The sequence below is a fragment of the Panthera tigris genome, chromosome B4 (assembly GCF_018350195.1).
Source record: "Panthera tigris isolate Pti1 chromosome B4, P.tigris_Pti1_mat1.1, whole genome shotgun sequence".
Lineage (NCBI taxonomy): Eukaryota > Metazoa > Chordata > Mammalia > Carnivora > Felidae > Panthera > Panthera tigris.
Genome location: NC_056666.1, coordinates 75,424,068 through 75,439,552, shown reverse-complemented (window position 1 = coordinate 75,439,552; position 15,485 = coordinate 75,424,068). Strand labels below are relative to the sequence as shown.

Here is a 15,485-nt window from a genome sequence, read left to right as displayed (position 1 = left end):
GGTTGCTCCACATCAGATGGTTAGCCCAAGCCCATCAGTAGCTTTTCCTGGCAACTGTTACTGCTCCAGGATTGGGCACGCCAATGACCTCAGTCACACAATCTAAAGGAAAGGACTGTATCTCATACTGGGCAAGAGGCTTTTCTCTTTCCTCCACTGGATGTGAAGGGAGAAGCATCACCAGGTAGCTACTGGCAGCCATCTTGGGACCATGAGGAGACAGGACAAAGCTTCAAGGAGGAAGGCTGAGTAGAACCTTGGACACAACTTGGGTCCTTGATGGTATCTTTGAACTGCTGAATCAACCAACCTCAGAGCCTGCCTACCTCTGGCTCCTTGTTACGCTAGCTATTTCTTTCTTTTTTCTTAAAAAAAATGAGATATTATGTTACTTGTAGCAGAATGCATCCTGATAGATTCAGTATTTCAAAACATCCCATCACAGCTGAACTCCAGACCTGTGGATCCAACTGCCTGCCAACTCTTCCTCTTGGCTGTTCCATAGCATCTCACACTCAGCCTAAAACTGACTGTCGTCTGGGCCCCCACCTCCCCCTCTTCTAATCTTCCCTGTTTCTGTGAAAGACCCACCATCTGCCTGATTTAAGCCAAAACCTTGGGTCCTCTTTGCTTTTTATTTCCCGTTCACCTACAGTGTCAATCTCTCCTTGGGTATTCCAGAATCCACCCCCTGAATACATCTCAAACCCACCCCCTTCTCTGCTCACTGTCACCTCTGATGCGTTTCACTGCAACAGGCTCTGACCTGGTTCTCCACCTCCTTCTAGTGGTTTCTGCACACTACAGCAAGAGGGGTCTTTTAAAAATGCAGATCTGAATACTTCACCTCCTGCTGAAACCCACTTCCTGTCCCTTTTCCTCGGGACATATTCCGAATGCCTCAATATGGCACGTAAGGTCCTCTGAGACCCAACTCTCATTTCATCTTTCCAACCTCAGCACTATTCCTCCTTCCAACCCTTCATTCCAGAATTATAGAACTAGTATAGTTCTGTATTCTCTTACCTCCTGGCTGACTTACCTACCTAGAAAGGCCTTCTCCTCTCCCTGCTTTAGCTGAACAACTCCTGCTTGCTCTTCAGTGCTCGGCGTGATGGTGTCACTTTTGGGAAACCGTGGCTGGGAACCCCAAGGCTGGGTGAGATGCTCTTCTTCATGTTCCCACAATGTCATCTTCTTTCCCAGTCATAGTACTCTTCACAAGGTTGGAACTATCTGCTTGTTGGTTTCTCTTCCCCACCCCCAGACGACCAGCTCCTTGACAGCAAGGACTCTGGCTTATTCCTTGGCATGTAGCACTATAATTGAGTGAAAAGGATCATTTTAAACTCAGAAGTGGATTTTGACTTGAAAGTGAGGGCAGGGTGGAATAGAGTCGGAGGGCAATGTAGAAACAGACGTTTTCAAGTGGAGGGCGTGGCTAATGTGTTGAGTAGGTTTAGGTGGGTGGCAGGGCCAGGCCAGTGGCAAGAGACCACTGAGGGAGATGATGTAACTCAGGCAAACGATAACAGTGGCCTGGACTAGGGTGGTGGCAGTGGGGATGGGGAGAATGAAATAGACTTGAAAGATTTTAGAAGTGGAATGAACAAAATTGGGGAGTAGGTGAGGAAAGGAAAGGGGCAGAAGATGAGGTGAGTTCTAATATGGCAGCAGAGGTTCTTGGTGGTGCCTTCTTCTAGAGTGGGGAACCCAGAAGGAAGAACATGATTGCAGATGGTGGAGAGGGAAATGAGGAGCTCTGTTTTGGACATGTTGAGTTTGAGGGGTCTAGGGCACACCCAGAAAGCACTTGGACATTCAGGGCTGTAGATGGCAGACAGAAGCCGAGAAGGAGTGGACGTAGAACTAGAAGTACAGATAGGACCATAGATGCCAACATACCGGATTCAGAAAGACAAGGGGAAAATACTGTTACGCCCCCTCCCCACAGGCACCCTCACTTCCACAGACACAAATGCACTGGCGAGGTTTCTCTTGACAGCAGTTTTATTTGATTCAAAAGCGAAACTCAGACCCTGGCCCAGTCCACTGGTCATGGGATAATGGTAGGAGTAGACTCTATCGGGGGATTGCTGGCCTCTGACTAGGATGCAATAAGGGGCACATATAGGTCATATATATGTATGTCAGGGCAGGGAGAGGGCTGGCTGGGTAGCACTTGGCCACAGGCCAGGGAAGGGGTGACTTGTGCCATCCCCTAGACACATGCAGAGTGAGAGAGGACTAATTCAGTACTGGTGTGAGGGTCTGGGACTTAGAGTAGGCCTAGGGCAGGGTCAGGAAACTCTGGACCAATAGGTTCAGTAGCTGTGAGTCGAAGACTTGTCCAGCTCACTGCGCTGCTCCTTCTGGGACTCAGTCACCACCTGCTGGGGGCAAGGCATGTGAAGGGCACAAACCATTAAGCACCACACTCTTTCAATCTCCTTTGGGGTATGGTGTCTCCTTCTCCAGCAAAACCAGCTGAGGCTCCAGACTGTCCATCCACCTTCTCTATCTCCTTGTCTCTCTGCCACCCCAAGGACCACTAACCTACAATACTCTAAGATGCAGCCAGGCTGGCGCTCAGAAATAATATGTGCCATGATGGGATCCTGGGCTTAAGTGGCCCATCTCACCTCCCCATCCTGAGTCTCAATGGTCTTGATCAGAACCATCTTCCTGCTGTGGATGTCCTGGGGAGGCTCCACCTCAGGCACTGTAAAAAGTAGGATGAGGAGTGGAAGAGAAGAGGCTTGGGGTTTCTCTCCTCTTAAGCCCTCACTCCCATCTGTGGGGGGAGGGGAGTGGCAGGACATGAGGAGTGGGGTAGCGTGTAGACCAGGACTCAGTAGTTTATGGACAGAATCGATCCCTGAGCAGGGCCATAGCAAGAGTCTGGTCAGGGCAGAAGTGGACAAGGGGACAGGTAGATTGGAAGCCAGGCATGGGAGGAGACTCACCAGTCGTCTTTATACTTAAGGATGCAAAAGAATGGACTGGCACGGAAATCCTGGGAGCGAAGCCAAGCGGTCAGTTACTGGGCCCAAGCCCCTCCCCTTCCCTGAACACACCCAATCCCGACCGTCCCCTACACTCCCACCCTCCAGCAGCTTTGCCCCCCACCTGCTCTCTTCGCCCTCCAGCAGCTTCCGGTAGGTGGCGATCTCGATATCCAGGGCCATCTTGACATTAAGGAGCTCCTGGTACTCGCGCAGGTGCCGTGCCATCTCCTCCTTCAGCTGTCGCAGCTCCTCCTCGAGCCTCGCGGCGCCCGCCTGATACCCGCCCGCCTCCAGAGCAAACTGCTCCTCCAGCTCCCGCAGCTGTCTGAGCAGCGCCTCGTTCTGGGGGGACCAGAGGGTCACCATTGGGGTAACAGCCTTCATCCTCCACCCACCCCACCCCCGCCCCCCGGGCCTGGGCGCGAAGCCTGGTACTCACCGTACCGCGGAGCCCGTCCACCTCGCATGTCAGGCTCTGTATCTGGCGTCGGGACTCATTCATCTCCTGCTTGGCTTGACGCAGGGCCTCGTGATTCCGGTTGGCGGCGTCGGACAGGTCCGCGTACTACGGCGCGCGAGGCAGTGCCGCTGTGAGCTGACGGGACGCGCCCTCCCCTTAGCGCCCAGCCTCCCCGACTCTCCCTAACCCTCCCGGGCTTTCGCACTTTGGACTTGTACCACTCCTCTGCCTCTTGCAGGTTCTTCGCCGCGATGCTTTCGTACTGCGCGCGGATGTCCCTCAGCGCCGCCGTCAGCTCAGGCTTCACGGTGGCCTCCACCTCGACCTGCTGCACCTGCTGGCTCTCCACGCTTACCTGCAGGTCTCGAAGCTCCTGCCGCCCAGGACAACAAGTTGTCGAGGTTGCCGCGCGGATCCCACGCGGGCCGCGCAGTTCACGCACAGAAAGAGAAGAAACACTCGAATGAACAGAAGGGGGCGCCAGGGAGTGCAGCGCGCATATGACGGTGCGGTCTGCGCCCTGGCCGGCTCCAAGCCAGCGGCCAAGTTTTACGGGGTGCAGCTCCGCTGCTCGCCACCAAGTGGCGCAGGGGTGGGAGTCAAACCACCTGTAGAGAGGGGGTTGAGGGGCTGCGTCTGCCCAGCGAATCTCACTACTCTTCCCCAGGCAATTCCTCCTCCCCATTCGCCAGTCTTCTGAACCAGCGCCTGCCTTCCAGCTCCAACGAGACCGCCTGCTACCTTCGAAGCCTCCCCTGACACTCGGATCCACCTACCTCCTCGTGCAGCTTCTTGAGGAACTCAATCTCATCCATTAGAGACTCAATCTTGCGCTCTAGTTCCAGGCGGGACAGGGTGGCGTCGTCCACATCCTTAGTGGGGGTGGAAATGAGGGTTCAAGAGCCGGGAGGGGCTGCTCAGGCTGAGAAAGGGCCAGGACCTCCCTGCCTGTCTCTAGAGGTTTCTGGTCGCCTCCTCGCGCCCACAGATGCCACCCTAGTACAAAGGCGAGGGCAGAGGTGGGGAGTCGGAGTTGACATGGGGCCCGGGCTCACCTTGCGGAAGAGCACGAGGTTGTGCTCCGCATCCTCCCGCTTGCGCGTCTCCTCCTCTAACCTGGCAAGAAGAGGGGGCAGAAGCTGAATTGTAGGGTCACCGCGCACCCCAGGGTCTGGGCTAGAGGCTGCTTACTGTCCAGGACTCTGAAGAGGGGTCTTCATGCTGACCGATGGACTTGCCCACTATCTAACGGGCTGAGATGGTCAGACATAGTAACTCCCCCCTCCCCTCCCCAGAGAGTCAGCAAAGTGGTAGAGGGAAGGCAGGGGTCTTAGAGCCCACAGGCGAGCATGCTGCCTGCACACGCTGGGGTGGATGAGGGGAGCCACGCCCTTCGGCGGCTGGTGGGGAAGGGAGCAGAGCGACGAGCAGCCGCCTCGACGGCCGCCGCCCAGCCCCGGTCCTGCCCCCTGACCTCTGCTTCAGCGCCGCCAGGTCCTCCGCCAGCCCGTCGCGCTCCACCTGCACCCGGTCGCGCTCGCGGCCCAGCAGCTCTAGCTCCCTCCGCAGCTCGCGCAGCTCCTGCTGGCACAGCTGGTCGGCGCGCGCCGGCTCCTGGCCCCGGGCCTGGCTCAGCTCCCCGCGCAAGGCCGCGTTCTGCTGCTCCAGGAAACGCACCTTCTCAATGAAGTTGGCGAAACGGTCGTTGAGCTCCTGCAGCTCCTGCTTCTCGTTGCTGCGCGTGGCCAGGAACTCTTGGTTGAGGGCCTCGGCCATGGAGAAGTCGAGGCGCTCCGAGGGCAGGCGCAGGAGGGCGCCCGCGCCCGCCCGGGGGCCGCGGAAGCTGCCCAGGCGCACGGAGGAGCCAGGGGACGCCGAGCCCAGCAAGCGACTGCTCGAGAAGCGGGAGCTGGACGCGTAGGAGTAGGACCCAGGGGACAGTGAGGGCGGTGGCCCGAAGGTGCGGCGGTATGAGGTGGAACTGACGCTGGCTCGGAGGCCCGACGGGTGGCTCATGGTGGTCGAGGATGGGCAGTCACCGCTGGCAAAGCTGGTCCGGGAGCGGGGAAGGAGCCGCAGACCGCTGCGAGGCGGCTTTATAGCCCTGCGGGCACAGGGGGGGCACGGGCAGCTCCTCCCACTGGCCTGACGGCGGGGCTATGTGGGGAGGGGGATGCCCCACCCCTGCGGAGCTGCAGGAGCGCCGCACCCTCGCTCCTAGGTTTGCTGGCGCCCTGCCTAGTTGATTCCCCCTGTTGCAAGCGGGGAAGGAAGCAGGCCTGGCGACCACTGGCAGGCCTGGGCTGGGGTCAGCACCCTCCAGCAAGCATCTGGAGCTGGAGCCTTGGGTGGGAGGGCCTGACTGGAGCTGGGGTTCCTGCCTGAGAGAGCTATTGAAAATCGGAGATCTGCAAATGTAGAATCATTACATTGTCCACCTGAAATTAACGTTATGTCAGTTAAACCTCAGTTAAAAAAAAAATGGGGAGATAGGAGGACTGGAAGTTAAAGGGCAGGCTTCTGGCATATGAGTGGGGAGGAGATGGCCCAGGTAGATGGTGAGTTGGTCTGGCTTGGGCCCCAGGGCCTGTGCCTCCACTTGTCCCCTGAAGGCTAGGCTCTGCTTTTACCTGCTGTCAGCTACCCCTCTGCTACCACGCCCAGGGAGAAATAGGGGATGGGAGGGCAGGGGGAGCTGAGGGGGGTGGGAAGGGCTCATCCCTCCGTAGTCCCCAGGGCCCTGTGGAGGGCTGCTGCCTGGCGCCAGCTCTGCCGCTAATGGACTGGCCACTTCCCCTCCCCCTCCTCTGGACACTTGGCCAGGGGGTTGCCTGCTGATGGCTCAGCCTTAAAGACACAGCTCCCAAACTTGGACCTACACCAGGCCCCAACAGGGTGGGCACAACAGAGGGGGTTGAGGGTGGCTGGGCCCAACTCTGGGTCCCACTCAGTCTGTGTCCTGCCAGAGGCTGAGCTGAGGGAGCTAGTTGTATGCTGTCTGGCTTTACTGGATTCTCCCTTCCCCCAACCAACTGCTGCTCAGTCATGGGCCTTACGGGAACCAAAGCAATTCCTGAGGTAGGAAGGGGAGGGGGCTGAGGGGCCGCAGCTGCTGCCAAGGCTGAGAGATGAATGGACTGGCAGGAACCGGTTACCCGTATGGAGGAGTTGCAGGTACCCAGGGATGGGTGGGGCTGGATGGGGAAGAGATGCGGAAAGAGAAAGTACTCATCCCTAGTGGTCCAGGGACTGAAAGAGGAGAGAGAACGTCCCAAAGCAGATATACAAGCCTGTGCACACACACAGATGCATATGCACGCTAGCCACATTACCTATGTGCACACACATTACACACACACAACCACACATCCCTTCCTGCCCTCCCCCACCCCCGTTATCGTGAAGGCTGATGTCTGGCCTTTGCATGTCTGCGGCTTCCAGAACTCAGGCACAGGCCGCCCCGGAGTGGATAGAGGCAGCTCAGATGGTCTGCAGGAGCCAGGGTGCTGAGGCCTGCTGGGTTTGCCAAGAGCCATGGGGCTGCTGCTGCCGGGGACTCCAGGGCTTTCCAGCACGGACAGGTCCACCTCGACTGGCCCTGAGGATAAGAGCTGGGCATCTGGGGAAGCAGGTTTGGGACTCCAGGCTGACTCTCTGGCAGGGGGGGATGAGGAGGGCGGCTCCTTGGCCAGCCAGCTCCTCGGCATTGCAGGGCAGAGGAGCCGCCCCTCCTTTGTGTGTCCTCTGAGATGGGCCAACGCCCGCCTGCTCACAACCCTACCGCCTTCCTCGCCTCCTCTCCAGGCCCCTCCTTCCTTCCGGGCCATTAGTCTCTCCCTGCACAGCTGCCAGGTCCTTCTCCTTGATGGGTCTGGTTTGGTTGCCAGGGGAATGGGAAGAGGGAGGATGGGAGAGAGGGGACAGGATGGATAAACCTGGGCCTGTCCCCTCTGACTTCTAGGAGTGGGGTGGGGTGGGGTCCAGCCTGGGCTGGGGGTGGGGGCTTGGCAGCTATGTGTGGGGTGGGGGAGGGGGTGATGGAGAAGCTTTGGTGTTTTCTGTTGCAACCCTAGGCTCTGAGCCCCAGCTGCCATTGGCCTGGAGTCCCACCAACTCCAGCCTAGGCCCTGCCCTGCCTCTGCCTGCTGTACCTAGGGAGCAAACTGGGAGTCTAAGCTGGTCCTTTATAGGGAGCTGCTGGTAGGTCTGGGCCTCTGAGAGTAGAGCAGAGGCCCCTTGGGCTGGGCCCAAGGAGTTCCAAGGGGAGTTCCCACCCCTTTGCTGCTTAAGCTCCCAGCTCACCACTCAGATGCCTCAGAGGAAAAGGGACCAGGACCTCCTCAGCAGGGCTCTGGGAGCTGTGGAGGGAGTAAGGAAGGCCAGGGCCTGGGTGGGGGAACTAGGCCTGCAGGCAAGTCAGAGGAGATCCCTCCCCCTTATTTACCCCTTACTCCTCCCCCCTTACGCCAGGGGGCGCCTGTGTAGCTTAGTTGATTAAGCATCTGACTTTTGATTTTGGCTCAGGTCATGATCTCATGGTCATGAGATGGAGCCTTACAATGAGCTCCGCATTGGGCTCTGCAATTCTCTCTCCCCCTCTCCCTCTGCCCACCCCTGCAACCCCCCACCATACAGAAAGAAAGAAAGAAAGAAAGAAAGAAAGAAAGAAAGAGAGAGAGAGAGAGAGAGAGAAAGAAAGAAAGAAAGAAAGAAAGAAAGAAAGAAAGAAAGAAAGAAAGAAAGAAAGAAAGAAAGAAAGAAAGGAGCCAGCCCTGGGAGATCTTGAGGCCAGAAGAAAGGTAGGAAAGGGTCACCATTAAGAGCCAGGGTTCTGGGGGCACCTGGGTGATTCATCAGTTAAGTGATCGACTCTTGGTCATGATCTCGTGGTTTCATGGGCTCGAGCTTCAAGTCGGGCTCTGTGCTGGCAGCACGGAACCTGCTTGGGATTCTCTCTCTCTTCTCCTTTCTCTCTGCCCCTCCCCCACTCTCACTGTCTCTGTCTCTCTAAAATAAATACACTTTACAAAATTTTGAAAAAAGAGAGAGCCAGGGCTCTGGCATCCAGCTGCCCAGCTTCCCATCTGACTCCAACATTCTGTGTTGTATGAATTTAGGCCTGTTACAGTGTCCTTCCAGGTCCCCTAGTAAAACGCGGACAATTGTAACTTCTGCATACTGCTGTTGGGAGGATTAAACACTTAGGATAATAGAATAATGGATGAAATGTAAGTTAGTTTTATTATTATCACGGATCTCTCAAATGATCTTGTCAGCTGCCGAATGCAGTGAGGTTCTGGATTTCTTTTGGATTGTCCCTACTAGTGGCTGAGAGCAGTTCTGGACCCAGAGTGGAAGGAGCCAAGTACCTCCTTGCTGATCTCTTCTCAATGTCAGGGACTCTGGACAGACCTGGGTTTGATCATGGCCTCCTCAAATTAATTAGCTGTGTGCTTTTGAGTTTGGGTGAGTGATTTCACCTCTATCCACTCCATTTTCTTTATCCATAAATGGGGACAATAAGAATCGTACCTACCGCATAGAGTTGGAGGATAAACTGAGTTAAATATGTGAAGCACTTAGCACTTGGCACAGAATATGTGCTGTGTACGTAGTAGTCAGTGGTATTATTACCCCTCCCCCTTCCGCTGCTCCAGTGAAGGCTTGGAGAGAAATGACAATCAGATGCATTCAGAGGTTTGCAAGGAAGGTGAGCAATGAAGTTTAGGTTGCTGGCAACAGTGCTACTGAATGACAGGCCATGGACTCAAAGATGGTTGAGGAAGGGCGTGTGGGCAAGAGGGTGGGAGATTGGGAGAGTAAAGAGGTCCGGAGCTGGCCTCCCAGGCAGGGCCAGAAAACAGTCACAGTACAATGGAATTGAAAGAGGCACCGAGAGGGTGGGGAGTGGATTTCAGAGAGCAAGATGCATGAATTTGTGATTCTGGAGCTGGGGTATTTATGGATGACAAGACTCCCAGGGCATTTTTAAGGGGGTGGACAACTGAGGCTAAAGCCAAATGACGGAAAAGGTTATGGGAAAAGAGATCAGGCCACCAGCCTGGGCACTTACTAGCTGCATGACGCTGGGCAACTTACTTGTCCTCTCTGAGCTTTAGTTTCTTCATCTGTAAAACAGGAAAAATGACACCTTCCTTCCTGGGCATTGTGGCCTCTAGGTGAGATATTGTACATGAAGTAATTAGCACGTCATGAGCCTCATAGTAGGTTCTCAACACTGTTGATGGCCTTCTTCCCCTCCTATGTGACAGAGAGGAAGCTGAGACACGGGGGAGCAGTGTCATAACCCTACTTACTTGTAACTAAGTGTCAGCTGGGGTCCCCCTGCCCTCCAGAGGTGTAGGACCGGCTCGACCTCCATTCCACATCCTGGGGAAAGTCCAATGTCATCCTCAAGATCTCTTTGCCTTCTTAGTGCTTCCTCTTTACACCCCTAGCTCCAAGTCCCTGCTGCCCCTGAATTGGCTGACTTTACAGCTGACTCTCCAGTGGTGTCCAGATGTGGAACTCAGTACCATCCCTTGGTTTCTGTGGTCCCCTTTCCCCACCACTTAGTAGCACTTGAAGCTCAGAGGGACAAAGTTGCCAGTCTGAGGTTGCACAGCAGGCTAATCGTGGCTCCCTCTGCTGGTTAGGCCCTGCTGATGTTCTGGGCTCTGGGCCTGTAGGAGCCAAGATGAACCTAGCCAGAAGGAGTCCAGCTCCACACCTCTCAAGCTGGGTTGTCTCCCAGGCTGGTCTGGCCACAGGGTCCCCACTGACAGAGTGGCTGCACCAGAGTGGAATCCCTTCCCCATTATCTCCCTCTGGGGACTCTGCTCCTCCCAGTTAGGGAGTACTCTGGGTATCTTTTCCATCCCATCACTTTTCTCACTGTATCGTATAGTAATAGGTAACATTTCCTATGTGGTATACATTTTACACACGTTATCATTTCTAATCCTCGCAATCACCCTACAACATAGGTACTATTATGATTCCCACTTTACAGTTGAAAAGCCAGGCACAGAGTGGTTAAGCAATTTGCCCAAGGTCACACAGCTAGTAAACTAGCACTAATCTGTTTATAGGTCTGACTCCCCCCATCCCTGATAATATGATCTTTGGGAAAGGGATCGAATCTTAGTCACCTTTGTGTCTGTGGAGTTTAGCATATGATCTAGGTCAAATAAGTGTTGGTTAAATTGTGAAGGGAACTCTGAGGCACCTGAAAAAAAAAATCTTTCCCATGGTAGGCGGTCTGGAAAATAAAGAGAGATGTGTTGCTGCCACCTTCTGGTCAGAAGTTAGAATGACATGTCTGCAGCAATCCATCTAAGACTCCAGGTTGGTTCAGAACAACATTGGAATTTGGGGAATTCACAATTATTTCACCTTCTTTCTACAGCTAAGAAAAATTCATAAGGTTGTGTAAAATAGAACAGCAACATTGGTATTAGGAGTTCAGAGCCCTGATTCTATTCTTCACCTGGTCTCTAGGAGCCTCCTCTGCACTGCCCCAGCAGCCCCCACCCCAAGCAAAAAGCCACAGAAGCAGGGCAAACTCTGTTCTCTGCCTGCAAACACTGCCCCCCAACCCAGCCCCATCTTCTACTATGTTCACAATCTCCAGTCCTGCCCCATCATAAAACCACGTCTCCATCTGCCTTCCTGACCTTTCCAAACAGCCACCCCTCAGCTGGAGAACAGGAGAGCAGCTTATGGCCATGGAATGCTAAGTGAATTTTCCCTCTCATAGCATGGCCTGGGGGCCTGACAGAGTCACCTGAGAGACTGTTAAAAAGCAGATGTCAGTGTCCAGTGCCTCAACCAGATCTTCTGAATCTCTAGCATCTGCATTTTAACAAACTTCCTAGATGATTTTTAATGTGCATGAAAATTTGAGTATTCCTGGATTAAGATTTTTTTCCTTTAAATTGTCTCTTTTTCCCCATTTTATTTTTAAGAGTTTCAAACCCAGAGAAGAGTTGAAAGAACATTGCTAGAGACCCCAATATACCCTTCTCCTGGACTTACAGTTGTATTTTGCCACAATTCCTTTGAAAGTAAGTTTCAGACATCATGATATTTCACCCCTAAATACTTCAGCAGGCATCTCCTAAGAAGAAAGACATTTGCCTACAGTACTATTTCCCCACTCAGGAAATTTAACATTAATACAACAATATTATCTAATATACAGTCCTGTTCAAATTCCCCCAGTTATCTCAAGGTTGTCCTTCATAGCTATTTCCCCCAATCTGGGATCAAAGATCAAGAGTTGTATTTGGTTGTCACCTGGGCAGAGGAAAGAACCAGAGCATAAGGGGTAAGATTGGGATGAGCTTGGCATGTCTGAGGAATTAGAGAAAGGTCAGTGAGGCTGAGCGAGATGAGTGAGGAGGAGAGGGAAAGGTGAGGCTGGAGGCATGGGAGGGAGTCAGGGCACGTAGGGCTTTGTAAATCAGAGTAAAGAGTTTATAGCTTATTTTATTTTAATGCAATGAAAAGCCGTTGGAGGGTTTTAAGCAAGGGAATGACTTGATCTGATTTATGACTTTAAAAGGTCAATCTGAAGACAATTTCAGAATTGGGACATTCGATAATACAACAATTCCTAGACTTTTAAAAAAGTCAGTGTCATTTTTTTAAAGGGGGGGAGCATATGAATTTCCTATGAAAATAGGAAGGTCATAAAAGATTACCACAACTTGGTGGCTTCAAACAACAAAAATTCATTCTCACAGTTCTGGAGGCTGGAAGTCCAAAATCAAGATGTTGGGAGGGCTGTTCCTCCAAAGGCGGTAGGGGAGAATCCTTCCTTGCCTCTTCCAGCTCCTGGCAGCTCCTGGTGTTTCCTGGCTCGTGGCAGCGTCTCTAATCTCTGCCTCTGTCTTCACATGGCCTTCTTCTCGGTGTCTGTCTTCTCTTTTCTGTCTTGCCATTAAACTGGATGACCCGGCTAATCCAGGATAATCTCGAGATCCTTAACTACATCTTGCAAAGACCCTTCTTCCAAATAAGGTCACCATCACGGATTCTGACACGTCAACATCTTTTTGGTGAGCTACCATTCAACTCAGTACAGTGGGAGATTGTTCTAGACAAAAAAAGAGACCGAGAGCTATAACAACTAAATGCAATGTACAAACCTAGATTGGATTGCAGATTCAGAGGGGGATAAAAAAAGCACTACTGGAATAATTTGTGTATTATATGCTATGGAACGATTATTCTGTTTTTAGCTGTGAAGATGGGAATATGGTTGTGTAAGGGAATGTTCTTATTCTCAGGAGGTGCCCACAGGAGCATTTAGGAGGGAAGTGTCATGACATCCCAGACCTTCTTTCTAGTAGGTCAGTCCCATTGTCTTTGACGTCCTTGTGGTGCAAGGCAGAGGCTCTAGTTACTGGGTGAGTGAGACCGGGAAGGAGCTGTTGCAGGGTTGGTCACACCGCTTATGAGAACAGAAACTGGGCCTCTTACCTTGGCCTCCACCTGATTCTGGGGTCTCTTGTAACAAGACTGTGCCTGATGAGAGTTTGTCTCTACTCCCTGGCAGAGGATGTGCTCTCCACAGTTGGAGAGCCCCTGGAGCAGAAACTCCCCTCCCCTCAGCCTATAGTCTCCACGTGGAGTTGGCCTTGTCAATCAAACATGGGTGCATGGGATATTCTGAACTTACCTCATTTCCTAGCAGTTCCCCCATGGGTTCAATGCCTTTCAGAGTCAGTTTACAATTGATAGGCCATTCACCGGTCAGTAGGTCCCTGAGGAGGAGACAGGGCCACCCCACATGAAAGGATGAAGGAGGTCAAGGCAGGGGTTCTTCCTGGGCCAGCTGATAATGAGCTCTGTAGTCTTGAACAAGTCTCCTGCTCTGGTCCAACAGCATGATCATTAAGAACATTCTGTGCTGAGTAGATCCTAAGGCCTTGAGGGATGGCTGGGATTTGGATGGGTAAACTCCGGGGAACATGATGGAGAACAACAGAGACCCAGTAAGGACAGCCTGACTAGGGCAGAAGAGGTTTGTGGTACAGTTGTGGGCATCCTGAGTAGGTAGGGCTGGTTTATGGAGGGCAGGAAAGCTAGGCAGAGGGGTTTACACTTAGATGGCTCTTGTGGGAGGCGCCTGGGTGGCTCCGTCGGTTAAGCCTCTGACTTCAGCTCAGGTCACATTCTCGCAGTTCATGAGTTCAAGCTCCGGATCGGGCACTGTGCTGACAGCTCAGAGCCTGGAGCCTGCTTCGGATTCTGTGTCTTCCTCTCTCTCTGCCCCTCTTCCACTCGCGCGCATGTGCTCTCTCTCTCTCAAAAATAAATAAACATTAAAAAAAAAACCAAAACAGATGGCTCGTGTTGCATGGAAAGATGACCTAACCACAAACCAAGACACCTGGTCCCAGGCCTAGGCCAGTCACTGGGACTTGCCTTCCACATTGGTTAAAGAAAAGGGTTGGATTAAATGATATCTGACATTTTTTCCAAGCATACATGCTGTTGGGTAGGGGACTCGGGGAATAAAGGAAGCATGTATTAAACATCCTTGTGGCTTTCAGAGCCCTGCTCCCCAGAAGCTTGATGCTGTTCCTTGATTGGGTGATGTGCCAAGATTCTCTGAAGGAGAAGGAGCAGCAGTGCCTGTACAGAGAGGGGAAGTGTAGGGAAAGCCGGGGCCCGTGTGTCAGGATGGAGCCAGGGCTGGAACATACACGCGATCTCATCTGTGGTCGAAGGATGCATTTTCAGAGAAGACCGCAGTCAGGTGGTCCAAGGAGGGCAGTGATTTCCCCAACTCTCTGGTGACTTCGATTACCCGAAAGGAGGTGTAGACTTTATGCTGGCCCACCTGACAGACTCTGTGAGCCCTTCCATCTGGAGCGGCAGAAGGTTAGAGCCGGTGGAAAACTCTGGGACGCCTAGGCACTCCTCCCCCACTTTCCTCAAGAAGATGCTGAGTGGTCCTCACAATTCCATGGGAACGAGGAGGTAGGACCCCGGCTCCCGGCCCCCGCTAGAGGAGCCCTGGTTACCCCCTCTCTAACCAGGCACAAGCTGGAGCACATGCACGTGCCTGAAATGAGACAGGAAGGGGCTCCTGCCCATCAGGCCAGTCACCAGGAGGCTCTTTTTTGCGATCAGATCGTGACACTCTGCCATCCATCTCCCCCTACCTTCTGCGTGGAGAGGCCTAGTGACAGCTGAACAGTCAAGTTCAAAGAGTCTGATACCCGACAAACTGCCCTGCCTGCCCTCTGCCTGCAGGCCACACAGACTCTTCATCTGACAGCTGGGCCCAGCCGGTCCGAGCTCCTGGCTCGGGAGCCTGTGGGGCTCCCAGCCAGCGAGGGCCATTGCCTGTGTCTGTTACAAGTTCTCATAGTGGGGCAAGATGAATTTTCACAAAAAAATGTGCAACAATGTTACTAGCAACCAGAGGAAGAAATAAAATATTATTTGCACATAAAAAAAAAAAAAAGAAGAAGGAGGAGGGGGAGGAAGAGGAAGAAGAAAGAAGAGGAAGAAGAAAGAGGAGGAAGAGAGGAAGAAAAAGAAGTTTTGTCCCTCCCTAGGTGAATTCTGTCTGCAGAACACTGTGGTGCCGACACCTGGCTTGAGGGAAGGGAGGTGACCGAGCAAATGGAGATGGGGAAAGTGGGAGAGAAAGGGAAGGGAGAAATGGAAGTGGAGAGAGAAGAGGAAGGGTGAGGTAGAGAAGGGAGAAAGAGTAGGGGAAACCAAGGAGGTCAGAAAAGGTGAAACAATCTCACAGGCTTTTTCCTCTCGAGGACGCAAGGGCCTCCATGCAGGGGAACAACCAGTGGAGTGATCCCTATTTATACCTTGGAGCCCTCAGACTCTGGTTTGGTTCTTGTCCCAGGCGTCATGCTCCAAGCTCCTTAGGCTGGGGAAGTTTTGGAACCGCCCTGGGATCAGAATCCTCTGGCTGGGCTTCCTGGGGGAAGTGATTCTTCCAGAGTGAGCCTCCTTGCTCCTCAACACCACCAGCAAAT

At 53.2% G+C, this 15,485-nt stretch overlaps 1 protein-coding gene across 2 annotated transcripts; it reads right to left on the bottom strand.

The window, feature by feature from the left end:
• Positions 1-2,000: 2,000 nt before the first annotated feature.
• PRPH (peripherin) lies at positions 2,001-5,745 on the bottom strand. 2 transcript variants are annotated; one of them, XM_042992208.1, is made up of 9 exons: positions 4,943-5,745; positions 4,524-4,584; positions 4,245-4,340; positions 3,674-3,841; positions 3,448-3,573; positions 3,130-3,350; positions 2,967-3,016; positions 2,643-2,722; positions 2,001-2,393 (listed from the first exon to the last, which is right to left on the bottom strand). In XM_042992208.1, exons 1-9 carry the CDS (start codon positions 5,482-5,484, stop codon positions 2,325-2,327), a joined length of 1,413 nt encoding a protein of 470 aa, XP_042848142.1. In that variant the 5' UTR covers positions 5,485-5,745; the 3' UTR covers positions 2,001-2,324. The 2 variants fall into 2 exon arrangements, with proteins under 2 accessions (XP_042848142.1, XP_042848144.1); XM_042992210.1 differs by having other exon boundaries at positions 2,001-2,390.
• Between the last annotated feature and the right edge of the window lie 9,740 nt (positions 5,746-15,485).